At 48.6% G+C, this 23,392-nt stretch overlaps 1 protein-coding gene and 1 long non-coding RNA gene across 2 annotated transcripts in view; both read right to left on the bottom strand.

The window, feature by feature from the left end:
* Positions 1–23,392, bottom strand: part of LOC139277449 (transcription factor HIVEP3-like) — a 197,995-nt gene that overhangs the window by 45,105 nt on the left and 129,498 nt on the right. Inside the window, exon 3 of the mRNA XM_070895920.1 lies at positions 21,710–21,879. Within this exon, the coding sequence (XP_070752021.1) occupies positions 21,710–21,879 (170 nt within the window). The remainder of the gene's footprint in view (positions 1–21,709; positions 21,880–23,392) is intronic.
* On the bottom strand, positions 1,053–11,373 carry LOC139276991 (uncharacterized). Its single transcript, XR_011596007.1, has 4 exons — positions 11,175–11,373; positions 2,522–2,798; positions 1,529–1,687; positions 1,053–1,309 (listed from the first exon to the last, which is right to left on the bottom strand). It is a non-coding gene; the product is annotated as an uncharacterized lncRNA (long non-coding RNA).

The raw sequence follows: 23,392 nt of genomic DNA, 5'->3' as shown, positions 1-23,392 counted from the left end.
CAAACTTTAACATTTTCAATTAACAAAACGTTATTGTATCAAACTTTTCAATCAACAAAACAAAACAGCAAGATACAAATATCTCTCCTCCCCCTATTCCACGACCATGAGCGTGTAGTGCCCCCTTGCCCGCCCTGGTGCCCCCGTGCCCACCCTGGTGCCCCTCCCTTGCCTGCCCTGGTGCCCTCTGTGCCCGCCCTGGTGCCCCTCCCTTGCCCGCCTTGGTGCCCTCTGTGCCCGCCCTGGTGCCCCCCGTGCCCACCCTGGTGCCCCTCCCTTGCCTGCCCTGGTGTCTCTACCCTTCACCCTGTCTGTTGGTGCAGCAGACTTCCTTGGCCCCCCGGTTATACTTTTTTGTTTTTTGTTGGTGGGGTTGGACAGGGGCAGACCTAGTCGACACCTTTCTGGAAGGCCTGGGTGGGTCTTGGTCTTCTTGTTCAAGCTGTGGATCACGCTGTGGCACAGTCTCTGAGGGTGGTCTGGGGATGGTTTGAATGGCAGCAGTTGATACCGCCATTTGGTGTTGTTGAATGACAACCTGGGTGTGTTCCCTTATTGCAGCAGCTCTCTCAACGTCTGTCACATATTCAGACATTTCCCCATCAGCTGCCCCGTCAGTGCATCAAGTGCATCAGCCATTTCCTCCCCAATCTGCCCCACCAGTGGTGGTCCTACTCCTCCTGACAGTCTCGCAATTACCCTCACCTCACCCATGGTGTGCAGGAGCGACCTGGAGCACCTCGAGTCTCATCGCCGAGAGCATGCAGAAATCAAGCGCAGGCAGCGGAAAGAGCGTGCGGCAAACCAGTCCCACCCTCCCTTTACCTCAATGACTCTGTCCCACCTGTGACAGGGGCTGTGGTTCCCGTATTGGACTGTTCCTCCACCTAAGGGCTCATTTTTAGAGTGAAAGCAAGTCTTCCTCGATTCCGAGGGACTGCCTATGATGATGATGGTTAGCTGCATACTCTCCCCATTCATCCCAATGAGCTGTACCATGTCTATCAGCGCTTATGGTTCAGCTATCTTTCCCACCCTCCTTCACCGTCTCCCACCTGCGCTTTGCTCCTTGACCCTATTGGCCATCCGTCTCACAGGTGTGTGTTGCTGGACCACACTGGGACCCGCATCCTGCTCCATGGCTCCACCGACTGCAGGTCCAACATGACCATTGGATCAGTGGGGATCTTCATCCAGATCATCCGCCTCAAAATCAGCAAACAATTCTGGACTCTCTTCTGCTGGTCCTCTGCTGGTCCTTCTGCTGGTCCTTCTGGATCAACTTCTGGCTCTTCCTGACGCACTGCCCCTGTAAAACATAACAGAGCAGAGATGTTTGTTTAGCAGCAGGGGAGGTGGCAGGGAGACATAGGTAGGTGGCTCATGCAGTGCAGGGGCAGGGTCTTTTCAAAGACCACGATGATAGCACATTGAACAAACCGAAGCTTAGCTGATTGAAAACATCCATTAAAGCCCAGCGAGCCCAGGCAGTATTTAGCCAACCCACAGAGAAAATTACAGAGCTTACCTGGTCCCTTTCACCTGGGCCCAACATCCAACTGGTGGGTCTTCTCCGGTGAACTTTAATCAGATCACAGATCCTCTGGTCCAGCTGTCTCAATTACAGCTTACTTGGTGGACCTCCACCAGTGCGATTCCTGTGGTTCCTAATCTTTGCATTCTACAACTGCAAAGATGAAAATAGAACATTTTAAGAGAGGGTCCTTTTGTGTGGTGGCCAAACACACACATACACACTAACACATACACACACATACACACTGACATACACACTCACACACACACACACACATGCACACTGACATACACACTCACATACACACACACACACACTCACACACACACACACTCACATACACACACACGCACACACACTGACATACACACTCATACACACACTCACACACACACACACACACACACTGACATACACACTAACACACACACACATACACACTGACATACACACTCACACACACACATGCACACTGACATACACACTCACACACACACACACACTCACACACACACACACATACTCACACACACACACTCACATACACACACACTCATACACACACACTCACACACACACACACACATACACACTCACACACACACACACACACATACACACTGACATACACACACACACACTCACACACACACACTCACACACATACACACACACATACACACTCACACACACACACACACACACACACACATACACACACTCACGTACACACACACACTCACTTACACACTCACACACACACTAATACACAAACTCACATACAGACTCACACACATACACACTCACACTCACTCTCACACACACACACTCACACACACACATTCACACCCACACACACTCACATACACACTAATAAACACACTCACACACACACACACTAATACACACACACACTCACATACACTCACACACTCACAAACACCCACACACACATTTACAAATGTAATTGCAGTGCATACTTACTTTAATTAACTGTCCTAGGTCCTGACACTTATTCACTGCCCGCCGATTCTCCGGGTGATGGTTACTGCATTGTTGTCTACAGCAACATCGTCCCAATGTTGAGCCATTGTAGCAGCTGTTACTTTTTTCCGTTTCCCCAAGTTACCAGCAGATCCCATTTCCTCTCAATGATATCTACCAGGGATACCACTTTGTGTGGGAGAAATCAAACGTTCCTTCCTTCTCCTTGTCCTTCAAATTCCACTTCTCTCTCAGCCATGTTTTACAGGTTTTAATGCTAAAATTGCAGAAAGATCCAGCCAGCAGGATCCAATCACAAAAGGAAAAATGATCCGATTACAAAGGGCTCTTTACATATGTCTGATGCAGACCAGAAAGATTCTTTCTTCGTGCATGCCCAGAGAGGTTTTAGTGCAGACTAAAAGCTCCGCCTCGGTGCGCTAACATGTGCGGGGGCAACATTCAGCAAGTGGAAACAGGGACCATACTGTAGCAAACGCGACGGCCAATTAGCAAGCTCCCACACACAGCAACATGACAATGAGCAGATAATCTGCTGTTATGTTGACTGAGGGATAAATATTGGCCAGGACACCGGAAGAACTCCCAGCTCTTCTTTGAAATAGTGCCGTGGGATCTTTTACATCCGCCTGAGAGAGCAGACGGGCCTCGGCTTAACGTCTCATCCGAAAGGCAGCACCTCCGACAGTGCGGCACTCCCTCAGCACGGCACTGGAGTTATGTGCTCCAGTCCCTGGAGTGGGACTTCAGCCTACAACCTCCTGAATCAGGCGAGTGTGCTGCCCACTGCCCACGGCTGAGTTACAGCACTTCCATTGGGACGACACTCAGAGTGATATTGCCTAGAATGATATCTCTGTTGGGGCCGAGCCGGGAGGGGCAGGTGCTGACAGCAGAAGCTGAAGACCGTGAGCTGTGGGCCGGGAATGTTTCAGCACCCGCTGCAGTCTCGCTGTGAGAGACTGACTCTGGTCTGCTGTACGTGCCTTCACACAGGACGGCCTACACACCTCCTCCCCCCTCCCTCACCCCTCCCTCACCTCTCCCTCACACCTCCCTCAACCCTCCCTCACATCTCTCTTGCCCCTCCCTCACACCTTAAACCTCCCTCACCCCTCCCTCACACCTCAAACCTTCCTCACACCTCCCTCACCCCTCTCTCACACCTCCTTCACACCTTCCTCACCCCTCCCTCACACCTCTCTCACAGCTCCGTCAAACCTCCCTCACACCTCCCTCAAATCTCCCTCACCCCTCCCTCACACCTCACTCATGCCTTCCTCACACCTCCCTCACCCCTCCCTCACACCTCAAACCTTCCTCACCCCTCCCTCACCCCTCCCTCACCCCTCCCTCACCCCTCCATCAAACCTCCCTCACCCCTCCCTCACACCTCCGTCAAACCTCCCTCAACTCTCCCTCACCCCTCCCTCACACCTCACACAAATCTCTCTCACCCCTCCCTCTCACCTTCCTCACCCCTCCCTCACCCCACCCTCATCCCTCCCTCACACCTCCCTCACCCCTCCCTTAAAACTCCCTCAAACTTCCCGCACCCCTCCCTCACACCTCCCACAGCCCTCCCTCACACCTCAATCAAACCTCCCTCACCCCTCCCTCAAACCTCCCTCACCCCTCCGTCACAACTCCCTCATCCCTCCCTCAAACCTTAAACCTCCCTCACCCCTCCCGCACAATTCCCTCACAACTCACTCACACCTCCTCCCCCTCCCTCGCCACTCCCTCACCCCTCCCTCACCTCTTCCTCACACCTCCCTCGCCCTTCCCGCACCCTCCCTCACCTCTCCCTCATACCTCCCTCACCCCTCGCTCACACCTCCCTCGCCTCTCCCTCACACCGTAAACCTCCCTCACCCCTCCCTCACCCCTCCCTCACACATCCCTCACCCCTCCCTCACACCTCCCTCACCCCTCCCTCACACCTTAAACCTCCCTCACCCCCCTCACCCATCCCTCACAACTCCCTCCCCCCTCCTTCAGCCCTTCCTCACACCTTAAAACTCCCTCACCCCTCCCTCATACCTCCCTCACCCCTCCCTCACACCTTCCTCACCCCTACCTCACACCTCCCTCACACCTTAAACCTCTCTCAGCCCTCCCTCCACCCCTCCCTCACACTTCAAACCTCCCTCACACCTCCCTCACACCTCTCTCACCCCTCTCTCACACTTTAAACCTCCCTCACACCTCCCTCACACCTCACCCCTCCCTCACACCTCCCTCATCCCTCCCTCACACCTCCCTCACAACTCACTCACACCTCCCTCATTCCTCCCTCACAACTCCCTCACACCTCCCTCATCCCTCCCTCACAACTCCCTCACCCCTCCCTCACCCCTCCCTCACACCTCACCCCTCCATCACTCCTCCCTCACACCTCCCTCAAAACTCACTCACACCTCCCTTCCCCTTCCTCACACCTCCCTCACCCCTCCCTCACCCCTCCCTCACACCTCACCCCTCCCTCACACCTCCCTCACACCTCCCTCACAACTCACTCACACCTCCCTCCCCCCTTCCTCACACCTCACTCACCGCTCCCTCATCCCTCCCTCACAACTCACTCACACCTCCCTCTCCCCTCCGTCGCCCCTCCCTCACCCCTCCCTCACACCTCACCCCTCCCTCACACCTCCCTCAAACCTCCCTCAAACCTCCCTCACCCCTCCCTCAATCCTCCCTCACTCCTCCCTCACACCTCAAACCTTCCTCACACCTCCCTCACACCTCCTTCACACCTTCCTCACCCCTCCCTCATACCTCCGTCACCCCTCCCTCACAGCTCTGTCAAACCTCCCTCACACCTCCCTCACCCCTTCCTCACCCCTCCCTCACACCTCACTCATGCCTCCCTCACACCTCCCTCACCCCTCCCTCACACCTCAAACCTTCCTCACACCTCCCTCACCCTCCCTCACCCCTCCATCACACCTCCCTCACCCCTCCATTAAACCTCCCTCACCCCTCCCTCACACCTCACACAAATCTCTCTCACCCCTCCCTCACACCTTCCTCACCCCTCCCTCACCCCACCCTCACCCCTCCCTCACACCTCCCTCAAACCTCCCTCACCCCTCCCTTAAAACTCCCTCAAACTTCCCTCACACCTCCCTCACACCTCCCACAGCCCTCCCTCATCCCTCCCTCACACCTCAATCAAACCTCCCTCACCCCTCCCTCAAACCTCCCTCACCCCTCCGTCACAACTCCCTCACCCCTCCCTCACACCTTAAACCTCCCTCAGCCCTCCCTCACCCCTCCCTCACACCTTAAACAACCCTCACCCCTCCCTCACCCCTCCCTCACACCTCGATCACAACTCACTCACACCTCCCTCACCCCTCCCTCACTTCTCCCTCACACCTCCCTCCCCCCCACACCTCCCTCACACCTCCCTCACACTTTCCGCACCCCTCCATCTAACCTCGCTCAGCCCTCTCTCACACCTCAAACCTCTCTCACACCTCCGTCAAACCAACCTCAATTCTCCCTCACACCTCCCTCACACCTCCCTCACCCCTCCCTCACATCTCCGTCAAACCTCCCTCACCCCTCCCTCACACGCACACTTGGTTGAACCGAAGCGTCCAGATGTCGGCGCCTCTGGGAATAATGGGGTGCTTGGGGGCATCCCATCGTGACCGAGAGACTGTTGGAGCGTATGTGGAGTGACTAGAAATTTTTTCAGCTCAAATAGTATTGGCAAAGTCTGCGATGATGGAAACCGTAACCGGGTGGTGTTAGAAAGAAAACGGACTATTTTCGTGACAGAAGCAGGCCCCGAGGTGCATGAACCCCTGAAAAATGTGCTGAAAAATAAAGCCGAAGAACTCACCCCTGACGGAAATTCTAACCAAGTTAGAACAGCATTACAGTACTGAGCCCCTGGAAATTGCTGAAAGTTATCGTTTTGGAACAAAATCAATCGAATGATAAGGGTATCAGTGTAGCTTTAAAAAAACGATCCACTCACTGTCACGTAGGAAACTTTCAGGACCGAGCATTGCGTGTCTGCTTTGTTTGTGGGATGAAAAATGAAGCGATCAGAAGAAAGTTGTTGACAACCCCTAACTTGACTTTTGATTTAGTTTGTCAGACAACTATGTCGATGGACATGGCCGACCAATATTCCCGAGAATTTTGCACCATTTCTAGTCGTCAGACAACCGAGGTGAATCGCCTGCAGGTTAAAAGGCAGTTGGGCCCCAAGGCCTCAGCAACTGGCCAAGGTAACAGAGCATTGAAGTCATGCTATCAGTGCCTGGGACAACACATTACTCAAAGTTGTCTATATGTGAAGGCAGAGTGTTTCCTCTGCAGGAAAACTGGGCATCTTGCGAAGGCGTGCAGACTGAAGAGTAAACCAACTTTCAAGGCTGTAAGTAGAAATCCCCAGACACTACATCACATTGAAGAGAAGCAACAGGATGAGGAGGTTTTGGAGATAGACGTCATCAGGAGCACGAGGGTATCTAACAACGATTTGTGAAGTATTGTCGCACAAGTAGATGTTGCAGGAACCAGGATACCCCTGGAAATTGACACTGGGGCATTGCTATATCTCGACAAGTTACATGATTTTCCACTGGAGAAATCGAAGATAGATCTGCGAGGCTACTCAGGAGAGCAAATCCCTGTTGTAGGGCGTATCATCATACCAGTGAAATACAAGGATCAGTTTCAGAGCTTGCCTCTCTTAGTAGTGTCAGGAGACAAGCCTGCCTTGATAGGCAGAAATTGGTTGGGACCTCTGAAACTGGATTGGAATCAGATTTTTCGTGTTGAAACAAGATTTGCACCAAAGGATAACGTAGCAGTATCCAAAGGTGTTCTGTGAAACAGGCAATTTGAACCAAGGTGCATGTCAGAGTGCAGAAGGACACAAGACCAGTTTACCGCAAACCACGTCCCGTACCATACGCACTCAAGGAGAAAGTTGAGGAAGAACTCAAAAGACAAGAAACTGAGAACATTATCTCTAAGGTAGATCCAAGTAATTGGGCTACCCCCATTGTTGTTGTACCTAAGTCAGATGATAATGCTGATGCTATGTCCAGGTTGCCATCCCCATCACAAGTTATACCCAATAGGGAAGAAGTGTTCTATTTTTCATACATTAATGACTTGCCAGTCACAGCTGAAGAGATTAGGAAAGCAACCAAACGTGACCCAGTTATGTGAAATGTGTATGATTGCATCACAAATGGCTGGCCAAAACAGGTATCAGAGGAAGATATTCATCCATACTTCGTTCGTAGTAATGAATTATTGGTGGATAAAGATCGTATCATGTGGGGTGCAAGAGTAGATCTCCCAAATAAGTTCAGGTCCAAATTATTAGGAGATCTTCCTGACCAGCACCTGGGAATATGCTTGACCAAGAGTTTTGCATTCAGTTACTTATGGTGGCCAGGTTTAGATAAAGATATAGAGTACATCATTAGTCAGTATACAACATGTCAATTGGTAAGCGGTAAGCAAGAAACTACCATCAGTACCATTACAGCCATGGAAATGGCCTCCCAGAGTGTGGCAAAGGCTACATATTGATTTTGCTGAGCTAGAAGGACAACAATTGTTCATTGTGATAGCTAGCCATTCTAAGTGGGTCAAGGTGTTTCCAATGTGTAAAATAACGTAAAACACTAGACAATTTGCGAAGGTTATTTTCTTCATTTGGCCTCCCAAAAGAAATTGTGTAATGGGCTGCAGTTTTGTTCAGAAGAATTTGCACAGTTCATGAGCAGAAATGATGTGAAACATACCAAGGTTCCACCATACCATCCTGCTCTGTGCAGAGCGCACAGTAGAAACATGCCCTCATCAAGCAAATGTTGGATCCAAATCCAAAGAAACAGCAGTTGTCATTGGATCACAAACAAGCAAACTTTCTAATTACTTATCGTAATACTCCTCATACAGCTACTGATAGAACACCAGCAGAGTTGCTTTTCAAATAAAAACATAAGAACATAAGAAATAGGAACAGGAGTAGGCCACACGGCCCCTCTAGCCTGCTCCGCCATTCAATAAGATCATGGCTGATCTGATCATGGACTCAGCTCCACTTCCCCGTCCGCTCTCAATTACCCCTTATCGTTTAAGAAACTGTCTATTTCTGTCTTAAATTTATTCAATGTCCCAGCTTCCACAGCTCTCTGAGGCAGCGAATTCCACAGATTTACAACCCTCTGAGAGAAGAAATTTCTCCTAATCTCAGTTTTAAATGGGCGGCCCCTTATTCTAGGATCAGGTATCAGAGGAAGATATTCATCCATACTTCGTTCGTAGGAGTGAATTATCGGTGGATAAAGATTGTATCATGTGGGGTGCAAGAGTAGTTCTCCCAAATAAGTTCAGGTCCAAATTATTAGGAGATCTAGTTCTAGTCTCCGCCAACAGTGGAAACATTCTCTCTGCATCCACCTTGTCAAGCCCCCTCACAATCTTATACGTTTCAATAAGATCACCTCTCATTCTTCTGAATTCCAATGAGTAGAGGCCCAACCTACTCAACCTTTCCTCATAAGTCAACCCCCTCATCCCTGGAATCAACCTAGTGAACCTTCTCTGAACTGCCTCCAAAGCAAGTATATCCTTTCGTAAATATGGAAACCAAAACTGCACACAGTATTCCAGGTGTGGCCTCACCAATACCTTATATAGCTGCAGCAAGACTTCCCTGCTTTTATACTCCATCCCCTTTGCAATAAAGGCCAAGATACCATTGGCCTTCCTGATCACTTGCTGTACCTGCATACTATCCTTTAGTGTTTCATGCACAAACACCCCCAGATCCTGCTGTACTGCAGCACTTTGCAATCTTTCTCCATTTAAATAATAACTTGCTCTTTGATTTTTTTCTGCCAAAGTGCATGACCTCACACTTTCCAACATTATACTCCATCTGCCAAATTTTTGCCCACTCACTCACTATGTCCTTTTGCAGATTTTTTGTGTCCTTCTCACACATTGCTTTTCCTCCCATCTTTGTATCATCAGCAAACTTGGCTACGTTACATTCAGTCCCTTCTTCCAAATCGTTAATATAGATTGTATATAGTTGGGGTCTCAGCACTGATCCCTGCGGCACCCCACTGGTTACTGGTTGCCAACCAGAGAATGACAGCCACGACCCAGGTTCTTATTGTTAAAGCCGAACTTGGCACAATCAGTAGAAGAAACAATTAAGACAGAAAGAGAATCATGATAGAGATAAAGTAAGAGAGAGAAGTGTGAAATTGAATCATAAGGTGAGAGTGAAGAAACATCATCATAAATGGTTAAAGTGGTTACCAGGAAGAGTGGTGAAGATATGTCGCACATATTTGGTCAAGATGTTTGATCATGGAAAGGTTAGGTTTGTTCACATTAATCATATTTTATCTACAGATGTGGAATGAGTTGAAAGTTGAGCTGATTTGATTATTTCTGATGAGTCAGATAATCTTGTTACAAGTAGAGTACCAGTAGCAAATCCTACATCAGATGTACTACAAACAAGTTCAAGAGATAGTCAGGGATTTAAGTCTGAATCTGAGTCAGACAGACAAACAGTCTGAAGTTGTAGAGAGTCCAAAGATAAATCAAGGGCTACCCTTGGAGAAAAATTCTCCTCAGGCTCAACCTAGAATGAGTTTAAGTTCGACACCGTTTGGAAAGTTCTGTTCGAGAGCGAAGGTGTCTTCTTCGAAACAGAAAACCAGTGGTTAAATTTGATTTGCAAATATGGCAAAATAAGTCCCTATCTTTTGTTGCATATAACTATTCAAGTTATGTATGATGATTACTTCTTCAATAAGGAGGGAGGTGTAATATAGAGCTCCACCTAGTGGACTGCTGCTCCACCGAGTGGACTACTGTGCTAATGTAGCCATTACACTTTATACAATAAAAGCATCAAGTGACTAGGTCACCTGACAAGTTCCTGTAGAGCCATTTTGTATGTGTATGTTTGTGATGTTGTAAAGAATATATCACGCCGGGCTCTAACATTTTCTCTCTCTCTATCTCACTCCCGACGCTCTCTCTCTCTCTCTCTCTCTATCTCTCTTGCTGGGCGCTCTCTCTCTCTCTCCGGCTAACTCTCTCGTTCTCTCTGGGCTCTCTCCCCCCCTCTCTCTCTTTATGCCCCCTCTCTCACTCTCTTTCTTTCTCCTGGTACTCTCTCGCTCTCTCCCTGGGCGCTCGCTCTCTCTCTCTCGCTTTCTCTCTCTCTCTCTCCCCGGGATCGCTGCCTCTCTCTCCCTCTCACTCTTTCTCGCTCTCTCTCCGCAGGCTCTCTCTCTCTCTCTCTATCTCTATCTCTCTCTCTCCCTCTATCTCTCTCTCTCTTCCCCCCCCCCCCACCCCTCTCCCTGGACTCTCTCTCTCTCCCCTCAGGCTCAGGGTTTTACAGTCTAAGTGCCTTATGAAGCTGCCTTCTGGTGGTTTATGTTATGAATGTAATCACTATCATTGTGTATGACTTTCCACCATGGGGCGCACCTGTTGGAGACCCAAGGGTCACCTGCACACCCCGGGCAAGCAGGTATAAAATGCAGTCTACCATGCTGCCTCCTCACTCTGGAGTTACAATAAAGAGACCAAGGTCACAACAGTTTGAGCTTACAGTATACAGTCTTGTGGAGTTATTCTAAATGTAACAAACGGCGACGAGTAACAGATCACGGACTTTCACGCAGTTATGGCTGCCGTTGGTATTCTTGAGAGATTTGTTGAGGATGGTGATTGGGAAGCCTTCGTTGAGCATCTTGACCAGTACTTCGTGGCCAACGAGCTGGAAAAGACAGAAACCGCGATCGAGCGCAGGGCGATTCTCCTCACTGTTAGCGGGTCCACGATATATGGCCTCATCAAAAATCTGCTAGCACCGACGAAACCAACGGAGCCACATATCAAGAGCTGTGCACGGTGGTTCAGGACTACCTCAAGCAGAAGGAAAGAAACCTAGAAACATAGAAAATAGGTGCAGAAGTAGGCCATTCGGCCCTTCTAGCCTGCACCGCCATTCAATGAGTTCATGGCTGAACATGCAACTTCAGTACCCCATTCCTGCTTTCTCACCATACCCCTTGATCCCCCTAGTAGTAAGGACTACATCTAACAGTTTTTTAAATATATTTAATGAATTGGCTCAACAACTTTCTGTGGTAGAGAATTCCACAGGTTCACCACTCTCTGGGTGAAGAAGTTCCTCCTCATCTCGGTCCTAAATGGCTTACCCCTTATCCTTAGACTGTGACCCCTGGTTCTGGACTTCCCCAACATTGGGAACATTCTTCCTCCATCTAACCTGTCTAAACCCATCAGAATTTTAAACGTTTCTATGAGGTCCCCTCTCATTCTTCTGAACTCCAGTGAATACAAGCCCAGTTGATCCAGTCTTTCTTGATAGGTCAGTCCCGCCATCCCAGGAATCAGTCTGGTGAACCTTCGCTGCACTCCCTCAATAGCAAGAATGTCCTTCCTCAGGTTAGGAGACCAAAACTGTACACAATACTCCAGGTGTGGCCTCACCAAGGCTCTGTACAACTGTAGCAACACCTCCCTGCCCCTGTACTCAAATCCCTTCGCTATGAAGGCCAACATGCCATTTGCTTTCTTAACCGCCTGCTGTACCTGCATGCCAACCTTCAATGACTGATGTACCATGACACCTAGGTTTAGTTGCACCTCCCCTTTTCCTAATCTGTCACCATTCAGATAATAGTCTGTCTCTCTGTTTTTACCACCAAAGTGGATAACCTCACATTTATCCACATTATACTTCATCTGCCATTCATTTGCCCACTCACCTAACCTATCCAAGTCGCTCTGCAGCCTCATATCATCCTCCTCGCAGCTCACACTGCCACCTAACTTAGTGTCATCCGCAAATTTGGAGATACTACCTTTAATCCCCTCATCTAAATCATTAATGTACAGTGTAAACAGCTGGGGCCCCAGCACAGAACCTTGTGGTACCCCACTAGTCACCGCCTGCCATTCTGAAAAGTCCCCATTTACTCCTACTCTTTGCTTCCTGTCTGACAACCAGTTCTCAATCCATGTCAGCACACTACCCCCAATCCCATATGCTTTAACTTTGCACATTAATCTTTTGTGTGGGACCTTGTCGAAAGCCTTCTGAAAGTCCAAATATACCACATCAACTGGTTCCCCTTTGTCCACTTTACTGGAAACATCCTCAAAAAATTCTAGAAGATTTGTCAAGCATGATTTCCCTTTCACAAATCCATGTTGACTTGGACCTATCATGTCACCTCTTTCCAAATGCGATGCTATGACATCCTTAATAATTGATTCCATCATCTTACCCACGATCGATGTCAGGCTTACCGGTCTATAATTCCCTGTTTTCTCTCTCCCTCCTTTTTTAAAAAGTGGGGTTACATTGGCTACCCTCCACTCGATAGGAACTGATCCAGAGTCAATGGAATGTTGGAAAATGACTGTCAATGCATCCGCTATTTCCAAGGCCACCTCCTTAAGTACTCTGGGTACACCTCCTTAAGATACATCAGGCCCTGGAGATTTATAGGCCTTCAATCCCATTAATTTCCTCAACACAATTTCCCGACTAATAAGTATTTACCTCAGTTCCTCCTCCTTACTAGACCCTCTGACCCCTTTTATATCCGGAAGGTTGTTAGTGTCCTCCTTAGTGAATACCGAACCAAAGTACTTGTTCAATTGGTCCGCCATTTCTTTGTTCCCCGTAAAGACTTCCCCTGATTCTGAAAGCAGAGGACCTACATTTGTCTTTACTAACCTTTTTCTCTTTACATATCTATAGAAACTTTTGCAATCTGTCTTAATGTTCCCTGCAAGCTTCTTCTCGTACTCCATTTTCCCTGCCCTAATCAAACCCTTTGTCCTCCTCTGCTGAGTTCTAGATTTCTCCCAGTCTCCAGGTTCACTGCTATTTCTGGCCAATTTGTATGCCACTTCCTTGGCTTTAATACTATCCCTGATTTCCCTTGATAGCCACGGTTGATCCACCTTCCCTTTTTTATTTTTACGACAGACAGGAATGTACAATTGTTGTAGTTCATCCATGCGGTCTCTAAATGTTTGCCATTGTCCATCCACAGTCAACCCCTTAAGTATCATTCGCCAATCTATCCTAGCCAATTCACGCCTCATACCTTCAAAGTTACCCTTCTTTAAGTTCTGGACCATGGTCTCTGAATTAATTGTTTCATTCTCCATCCTAATGCAGAATTCCACCATATTATGGTCACTCTTCCCCAAGGGGCCTCGCACAACGGTATTGCTAATTAATCCTCTCTCATTACACAACACCCAGTCTAAGATGGCCTCCCCTCTAGTTGGTTCCTCGACATATTGGTCTAGAAAACCATCCGTTATGCACTCCAGGAAATCCTCCTTCACCGTATTGCTTCCAGTTTGGTTAGCCCAATCTATGTGCATATTAAAGTCACCCATTATAACTGCTGCACCCTTATTGTATGCACCCCTAATTTCCTGTTTGATGCCCTCCCCAACATTACTACTACTGTTTGGAGGTCTGTACACAACTCCGACTAGCGTTTTTTGCCCTTTGGTGTTCTGCAGTTCTACCCATATAGATTCCACATCATCCAAGCTAATGTCCATTCTAACTATTGCATTAATGTCTTCTTTAACCAGCAATGCTACCCCACCTCCTTTTCCTTTTATTCTATCCTTCCTGAATGTTGAATACCCCTGGATGTTGAGTTCCCAGCCCTGATCATCCTGGAGCCACGTCTCCGTAATCCCAATCACATCATATTTGTTAACATCTATTTGCACAGTTAATTCATCCACCTTATTACGGATACTCCTTGCATTAAGACACAAAGCCTTCAGGCTTGTTTTTTTAACACCCTTTTTGCTTTTAGAATTTTGCTGTACAGTGGCCCTTTTTGTTTTTTGTCTTGGGTTTCTCTGCCCTCCACTTTTCCTCATCTCCTTTCTGTCTTTTGCTTTTGTCTCCTTTTTGTTTCCCTCTGTCTCCCTGCATTGATTCCCATCCCCCTGCCATATTAGTTTAACTCCTCCCCAACAGCACTAGCAAACACTCCCCGTAGGGCATTGGTTCCGGTCCTGCCCAAGTGCAGATCATCCGCTTTGTACTGGTCCCACCTCCCCCAGAACTGGTTCCAATGCCCCAGGAATTTGAATCCCTCCCTGCTGCACCACTGCTCAAGCCATGTATTCATCTGCGCTATCCTGCGATTCCTACTCTGACTAGCACGTGGCACTGGTAGCAATCCCGAGATTACTACTTTTGAGGTCCTACTTTTTAATTTAGCTCCTAGCTCCTTAAATTCGTTTCGTAGGACCTCATCCCTTTTTTTTACCTATGTCATTGGTACCAATGTGCACCACGACAACTGGCTGTTCTCCCTCCTTTTTTAGAATGTCCTGCACCCACTCAGAGACATCCTTGACCCTTGCACCAGGGAGGCAACATACCATCCTGGAGTCTCGGTTGCGACTGCAGAAACGCCTATCTATTCCCCTTACAATTGAATCCCCTATCACTATCGCTCTCCCACTCTTTTTCCTCCCCTCCTGTTCAACAGAGCCACCCACGGTGCCATGAACTTGGCTGCTGCTGCCCTCCCCTGATGAGTCATCCCCCTCAACAGTACTCAAAGCAGTGTATCTGTTTTGCAGGGGGATGACCACAGGGGGCCCCTGCACTACCTTCCTTGCACTGTTCTTCCTGCTGGTCTTCCATTCCCTATCTGGCTGTGGACCCTTCACCTGCGGTAAGACCAACTCGCTACACGTGTTACTCATGTCATTCTCAGCATCGTGGATGCTCCAGAGTGAATCCACCTTCAGCTCCAACTCCGCAACGCGGTCCGTCAGGAGCTGGAGCTGGATACACTTCCCGCACACGTAGTCGTCAGGAACACTGGAGTCGTCCCTGAGTTCCCACATGGTACAGGAGGAGCATAACACGCGACCGAGCTGTCCTGTCATGATTTAACCCTTAGATAGGCAACAACAATGCTAAAGTTTACTCACTGTTATAGAAGAGAAAAAAGAAAAACTACTCACCAATCACCAGCCAATCACTTGGCTGTGACATCACCTTTCTGTCTCTTTCTACTTCTTTTTTGCCTTCTCCCTGTAGCTGCACAAGTACGCCTCTCGCTGCCGCTGGGCCTTTTATAGGCCTCCGACCCCGGACTCGCGCCTCACCAACTGCCGCCGCCTCTCGCTGCCGCTGGGCCTTTTATAGGCCTCCGACCCCGGACTCGCGCCTCACGAGAGAGCATCTTGATGGCCAGGTATCGCTTTTATACGCACTACCGCTCCGAGGGCCAGGACATGGTGAGCTATGTCGTCGACCTAAGACGCCTTGCGGGACCGTGCATATTTGCTGGATTTTTGGGGGAAGTATTGCGGGACCTTTTCATGCCTGGAATCGGCCACGAGGTCATTCATCGCAAACTGCTGTCTGCCGAATCCCTAGATTTGAGCAAGGCCATCACGATAGCCCAGGCTTTTATGTCCACGAACGATAACACTAAACAGATATCATTGCAGCATCGGAACTCACCGCACTGTGCATAAAATAACGCCTTCAACAGGCAGAACTGTACATGGAGGGGCCTACACACCTGCAGAGGCCAGACCTAGGATAAAAACATAGAAACATAGAAAATAGGTGCAGGAATAGGCCATTCGGCCCTTCGAGCCTGCACCACCATTTAATAAGATCATGGCTGATCATTCACCTCAGTACCCCTTTCCTGCTTTCTCTCCATACCTCTTGATCCCTTTAGCCGTAAGGGCCATATCTAACTCCCTCTTGAATATATCCAATGAACTGGCATCAACAACTCTCTTCGGCAGGGAATTCCACAGGTTACCAACTCTCTGAGTGAAGAAGTTTCTCCTCATCTCAGTCCTAAATGGCCTACCCCTTATCCTAAGATTGTGTCCCCTGGTTCTGGACTTCCCCAACATCGGGAACATTCTTCCTGCATCTAACCTGTCCCGTCCCGTCAGAATCTTATACGTTTCTATGAGATCCCCTCTCATCGTTCTAAACTCCAGTGTATAAAGGCCCAGTTGATCCAGTCTCTCCTCTTTTGTCAGTCCTGCCATCCCTGGAATCAGTCGGGTGAACCTTCGCTGCACTCCCTCCATAGCAAGAACGTCCTTCCTCAGATTAGGAGACCAAAACTGAACACAATATTCCAGGTGAGGCCTCACCAAGGCTCTGTACAACTGCAGTGAGACGTCCCTGCTCCTGTACTCAAATCCCCTAGCTATGAAGGCCAGCATGCCATTTGCCTTCTTCACCGCCTGCTGTACCTGCATGTCAACTTTCAATGACTGATGAACCATGACACCCAGGTCTCGTTGCACCTCCCCTTTTCCTAATCTGCCGCCATTCAGATAATATTCTGCCTTCGTGTTTTTGCCACCAAAGTGGATAACCTCACATTTATCCACATTATACTGCATCAGCCATGCATTTGCTCACTCACCTAACCTGTCCAAGTCACCCTGCAACCTCTTAGCATCCTCCTCACAGCTCACACTGCCACCCAGTTTAGTGTCATCTGCAAACTTGGAGATATTACATTCAATTCCTTCATCCAAATCATTAATGTATATTGTAAAGAGCTGGGGTCCCAACACTGAGCCCTGCAGCACACCACTAGTCACTGCCTCCCATTCCGAAAAGGACCCGTTTGTCCCGACTCTCTGCTTCCTGTCTGCCAACCAGTTCTCTATCCACGCCAGTACATTGCCCCAATACAATGTGCTTTGATTTTGCATACCAATCTCTTGTGTGGGACCTTGTCAAGGGCCTTTTGAAAGTCCAAATACACCACATCCACTGGTTCTCCCTTGTCCACTCTACTAGTTACATCCTCAAAAATTTCCAGAAGATTTGTCAAGCATGATTTGCCCTTCATAAATCCATGCTGACTTGGACCGATCCTGTCACTGCTTTCCAAATGCGCTGCTATTTCATCCTTAATAATTGATTACAACATTTTCCCTACTACTGATGTCAGGCTAACCGGTCCATAATTACTCGTTTTCTCTCTCCCTCCTTTTTTAAAAAAGTGATGTTACATTAGTTACCCTCCAGTCCATAGGAACTGATCCCGAGTTGATAGACTGTTGGAAAATGATCCACTATTTCTAGGACCACTTCCTTAAGTATTCTGTGATGCAGACAATCAGGCCCCAGGGATTTATCAGCCTTCAATCCCATCAATTTCCCCAACACAATTTCCCGCCTAATAAGGATATCCTTCAGTTCCTCCATCTCACTAGACCCTCGGTCCCCTAGTACATCCGGAAGGTTATTTGCATCTTCCTTCGTGAAGACAAAAGCAAAGTATTTGTTCAATTGGTCTGCCATTTCTTTGTTCCCCATTATAAATTCACCTGAGTCTGACTGCAAGGGACCTACGTTTGTCTTCACTAATCTTTTTCTCTTCACATATCTATAGATGATGACTCAGAGTCCGCCATGGAGCGTGAATGCGAATCCATTAACACCATGTTGGCGCTGCGGGGGTAATCATTGAGCCCATCAATGTCTATTCAAGCACAACGTATGCATGGGCTGTGGAACAATGGGGCACCTCCAGCGAATGTGCAGACATGCTGCGACTCACCACGTGGCAAAGTCGGCAGAAGATGACTGATCCGGCGCGGATCACGCTGAACAAGTAAGAGAGGCAACTCAACCCGAGGCTGAAGAGGAAATTAATGGGGTACACACCTTCACCACCAAAAGCCCTCCGATAATGTTAAAAGTCAAATTTAAACAGCATTCCAGTTTCCATGAAATTGGACACAGGGGCGAGTCAGTCAATTATGAGCCAGAAGGCTTTTGAGAAACTGAGGGGCAACAAGGCACAACGCCAAAACTAAGCCCGATCTACACCAAGCTGCGCACTTACACCAAGGAGCTCATACCAGTGTGGCATGCTCATATCGTACAATGGAGCTGTGCATGATTTACCACTATGGATTGTACCAGGCGATGGCCCAACGTTGATCGGCAGAAGCTGGCTCGGAAAGATCTGATGGAACTGGGACGACATCAAAGCACTGTCTTCGGAGGATGATGCTTCATGCGCCCAAGTGCTAAACAAATTCCCGACGTTATTTGAGCCAGTCATCGGTAACTTCACAGGCGCCAAAGTGCATCACAAGGCCCAAGCAGTCCCATATATGATGTGAGAGAAAGTCGAGATCGAGCTGGACAGACTTCAACGAGAGGGGATCATATTGCCAGATGAGTTCAACGAGTGGGCCAGTCCAATTGTGCTGGTGTTGAAGCAAGATGGGACGGTCAGAATTTGCGGCGACTACAAGGTAACGATCAACTGAGTCTCGTGACAGGACCAGTACCCACTACCCAAAGTAGATGACCTGTTTGCAGCACTAGCAAGGGGGAAGTCATTCACCAAACTGGATCAAACCTCTGCTTACATGACACAGAAGCTGGCTGAGCCTTCGAAAAAATTGACGTGCATCAACATGCACAGAGGACTGTTCATATACCCAGATGCCCCTTTGGGATTCACTCGGCAATGGCCATCTTCCATTGGAAGATGGAGAGTCTGCTCAAATCAGTTCCGCGCACAGTGGTGTTCCAAGACAAAATCTTGATCACTGGCCGCAACACCACCGAACACTTGTACAACCTGGAAGAGGTTCTCAAGCAACTGGACAGAGTGGGACTCAGGCTGAAATGCTCCAAGTGGCACCAGAGGTCGAATTTCTGGGGAGAAAGATTGCGGCGGACGACATCAGACCCACGGACTCCAAGACGGAGGCCATCAAGAATGCACCCAGACCACAGAATGTGACGGAGCTGCGTTCATTCCTGGGACTCCTCAACTATTTTGGTAACTTCCTACCGGGGTTGAGCACTTTGCTGGAACCATTGCATTTATTGCTACGCAAGGGTGATGACTGAGTTTGGGGTAAATCTCAAGAGACAGCCTTTAACAAGGCCAGAAAACCTGCTATGTTCTAACAAGTTACTTGTATTGTATGACCCATGTAAATGTTTAGTACTAGCTTATGATGCATCTTCGTACGGGGTCAGTTGTGTGTTACAGCAAACCAATGTGTCGGGCAAACTGTAACCGGTTGCATGTGCGTCAAGAAGCTTATCTAAGGCTGAAAGAGCCGACAGTATGGTTGAGAAAAAAGCATTAGCATGCATATACGGGGTTAAGAAGATGCACCAATATCTATTTGGACTCCGGTTTGAGCTCGAAAGCGACCACAAACCGCTCATTTCGCTGTTCTCAGAAAGCAAAGATATTAACACCAATGCTTCGTCCCGCATCCAAAGATGGGCACTAACGTTATCTGCGTGTGACTATGTAATCCGCCACAGACCAGGCACTGAGAACTGTGCTGACGCCCTCAGTCGGCTACCACTGTCCACCACCGAGGTGGAAATGGCGCAACCCGCAGACTTGCTTCTTGTAATGGATGCTTTTGAGAGCGAGGAGTCACCTGTCATGGCTCGCCAGATCAGGACCTGGACTAGCCAGGACCCTGTGCTCTCACTAGTAAAAAGCTGCATCCTTAATGGGAGCTGGTCAGCGGTCCCAGGGGAAATGCAAGACGAAATTAAGCCGTTCCACCGACACAAGGACGAAATGTCCATCTATTCAGACTGCCTCCTATGGGGGAATCGTGTAATGTTTCCAAAAACAGCAGGGAAACGTTTATATGCGGCCTTCACAGTACCCACCCAGGCATGGTCATGATGAAGGCTATCGCCAGGTAGTACGTTTGGTGGCCCGGCATTGACTCGGAATTGGAATCATGCTTAACACGTGCTCACAGTTGAGCAACGCACCAAGGGAGGCCCCACTGAGTCTGTAGTCATGGCCCTCCAAACCGTGGACAAGGGTCCACGTAGATTTTGCTGGCCCTTTTCTAGGAAAGATGTTCCTAGTAGCAGTTGACGCTTACTCTAAATGGATTGAATGTCGTCATGTACGTCCACTGCCACCATTGAAAGCCTCCGGGCCATGTTCACCACCCATGGTTTGCCCGACCTCCTTGTTAGTGACAATGGACATGCTTCACCAGCTCGGAATTCAACGAGTTCATGACCTGCAATGGCATCAAGCATGTCAGGTCTGCGCCATTTAAGCCCGCATCCAATGGTCAAGTGGAACAGGCAGTCCAAACCATCAAGCAGAGCTTGAAGCGTGTGACGGATGGTTCCTTGCAGACCCGGTTATCTTGGATTCTGCTCAGCTACCGCACGCGACCCTACTCGCTTACTGGGGTTCCCCCTGCAGAATTGGTAATGAAGAGAGCACTCAAAACCAGACTCTCTTTAATCTACCCGGATCTCAATGATCATGTAGAAACCCGGCGTCACTGGCATAACATGTACCACGAACGTGCGGCTGAATCACGCGACATTGAAGTTAATGACCCTGTGTTTGTTCTTAATAATGGTCATGGTCCCAAATGGGTTGCTGGCACTGTGTTAGCCAAGGAGGGAACTAGAGTGTTTGTTGTCAAACTTGTGAATGGATAAATGTGCAGAAAGCATTTGGATCAGACCAAACTGTGGTTCACTGACAACCAAGAGCAGTTTGAAGAAGACATTACCATCATTGATCCACCCATGCACACCCAACCATTAATCGACCTCGCGGTCAACCACGAGGATGAACCCACCATGCCCGACAGTCTGATCAGACCAGCCACACTGCAATGCAGCAATGATCCGACCGACTCACCCATCTCAGGACTTCAACTCAGGCGATCAACCCGGGAAAGCAGAGCCCCGGATCGCCTCAACTTGTAAATAACTTGTACATAAGACTTTGCGGGGGGGGAATGATGTTATGTATGTAAACATTACCAATGTTTAAGACTTGCCACCAGGGGGCACACCTGTGGGAGACCCAAAGGTCACCTGCACACTCTGGGCAAGCAGGTATAAAAGGCAGACTACCATGCTGCCTCCTCACTCTGGAGTTACAATAAAGAGACCAAGGTCACAACAGTTTGAGCTTAAGACGTACAGTCTTGTGGAGTTATTCTAAATGTAACAATGTATAATGGAGATGTTTGCTTGTATGTGGAACGCTGTCAGAGCCTGTTTGTGGTAGTGCCCACCTTTGGTTTTGAAGGAGCGCTCACAAAGCTTGCAGTGATAGGGCCGGACGTTGATGTGAGTCTGTAGGTGCATCTTCAGGGTGCTAGGTTTCTTACAACAGATTCCACACTCCTTGCACATGTGTTTGCCTCGGCCACAACCTCTCGTGTACAACTCATCCACTCTGTGCCTAGAAAGAGGTTTGTAAATGTTAAGCTTTACAGAACTAGCGAGAAAACAGTCAGCGAATTAACATTACCTGCTTCACTAGGTGCACAGTGAGCTCAGATGATTGTAATGTGTCACCCTCACTGAGCATTGCTGTTTCTCACCAGTGGGTCAGTTGCACAGCCATACTCTGCCTGGGCTGTCCTCCCAGAGCTGGCTGGGCTCAGGGCCTGTCTGTGTGATCCCAGCCCCACCAATGCACTGACACCCCTGCATCTGTTGTCACAAAAGTGAAGGGCGATGCAGACTTTGCAAAGAGGGAGGAGGAGTGCGAAATATATTGCAAGATAAACATAGTGAGAGAGGAACTATTAAGGGGCTTAGCAGCTTTGAAAGTGGCTAAGTCCCCAGGCCCGGATTAAATGTATCCCAGACTGTTAAGAGAAGCAAAAGAGGAAATAGCAGAGGCTCTGACCATCATTTTCCAATCCTCCCTCTGGCTTCAGGTGTGGTGCCAGAGGACTGGAGGACTGCTAATGTTGCACCTTTGTTTAAAAAGTGAGAAAGGGAGAGACTGAGTAATTACAGGCCAGTCGGCCTAACCTCAGTAATGGGAAAATGATTGAAAAATCCTGAGGCACAGGATAAATCTACATTTGGAAAGACACAGATTAATCATGGACAGTCAGCATGGATTTGTTAAGGGAAGGTCATGTCTGACTAACTTGATTGAATTTTTCGGGAGGTAACCAGGAGGGTCGTTGAGGGCAGTGGGTATGATGTAGTGTATATGGATTTTAGCAAAGCTTTAGATAAGGTCCCACATGGCAGACTGGTCACAAAAGTAAAAGCCCATGGGATCCAGGGCAAAGTGACAAGTTGGATCTAAAATTGGCTCAGAGGCAGGAAGCAAAGGGTAATGGATGATGGGTGTTTTTGTGACTGGAAGGATGTTTCCAGTGGGGTTCTGCAGGGCTCAGTGCTGGGTCCCTTGCTTTTTGTGGTATATATCAATGACTGGGATTTGAATGTCGGGAGTATGATTAAGAAGTTTGCAGATGATACTAAAATCGGCCGTGTGGTTGATAATGAAGAAGAAAGCTGCGGACTGCAGGAAGATATCAATGTACTGGTCAGGTGGGCAGAACAGTGGCAAATGGAATTTAATCCGGATAAGTGTGAGGTAATTCATCTGGGTAGGTCTAACAAGGCAAGGGATTACACATTAAATGGTAGGACACTGAGAAATGTAGAGGAACAAAGGGACCTTGGAGTGCATGTCCAAAGATCCCTGAAGGTAGCAGGCCAGGTAGATAAGGTGGTTAAGAAGGCATATGGAATACTTGCCTTTATTATTCAAGGCATGGAATACAAGAGCAAGGAGGTTATATTTGAACTGTATAAAACACTGGTTAGGCCACAGCTGGAGTACTGCGTGCAGTTCTGGTCACCACATTACAGGAACAATGTGATTGCACTGGAAAGGGTGCAGCGGAGATTTATAAGAATGTTGCCTGGACTGGAGAATTTTGGCT

Source organism: Pristiophorus japonicus, chromosome 12, assembly GCF_044704955.1.
Source record: "Pristiophorus japonicus isolate sPriJap1 chromosome 12, sPriJap1.hap1, whole genome shotgun sequence".
Classification (NCBI taxonomy): domain Eukaryota; kingdom Metazoa; phylum Chordata; class Chondrichthyes; family Pristiophoridae; genus Pristiophorus; species Pristiophorus japonicus.
Note: the sequence above shows the minus strand (reverse complement) of the source record. Positions and strands in the feature narration are given on the sequence as shown.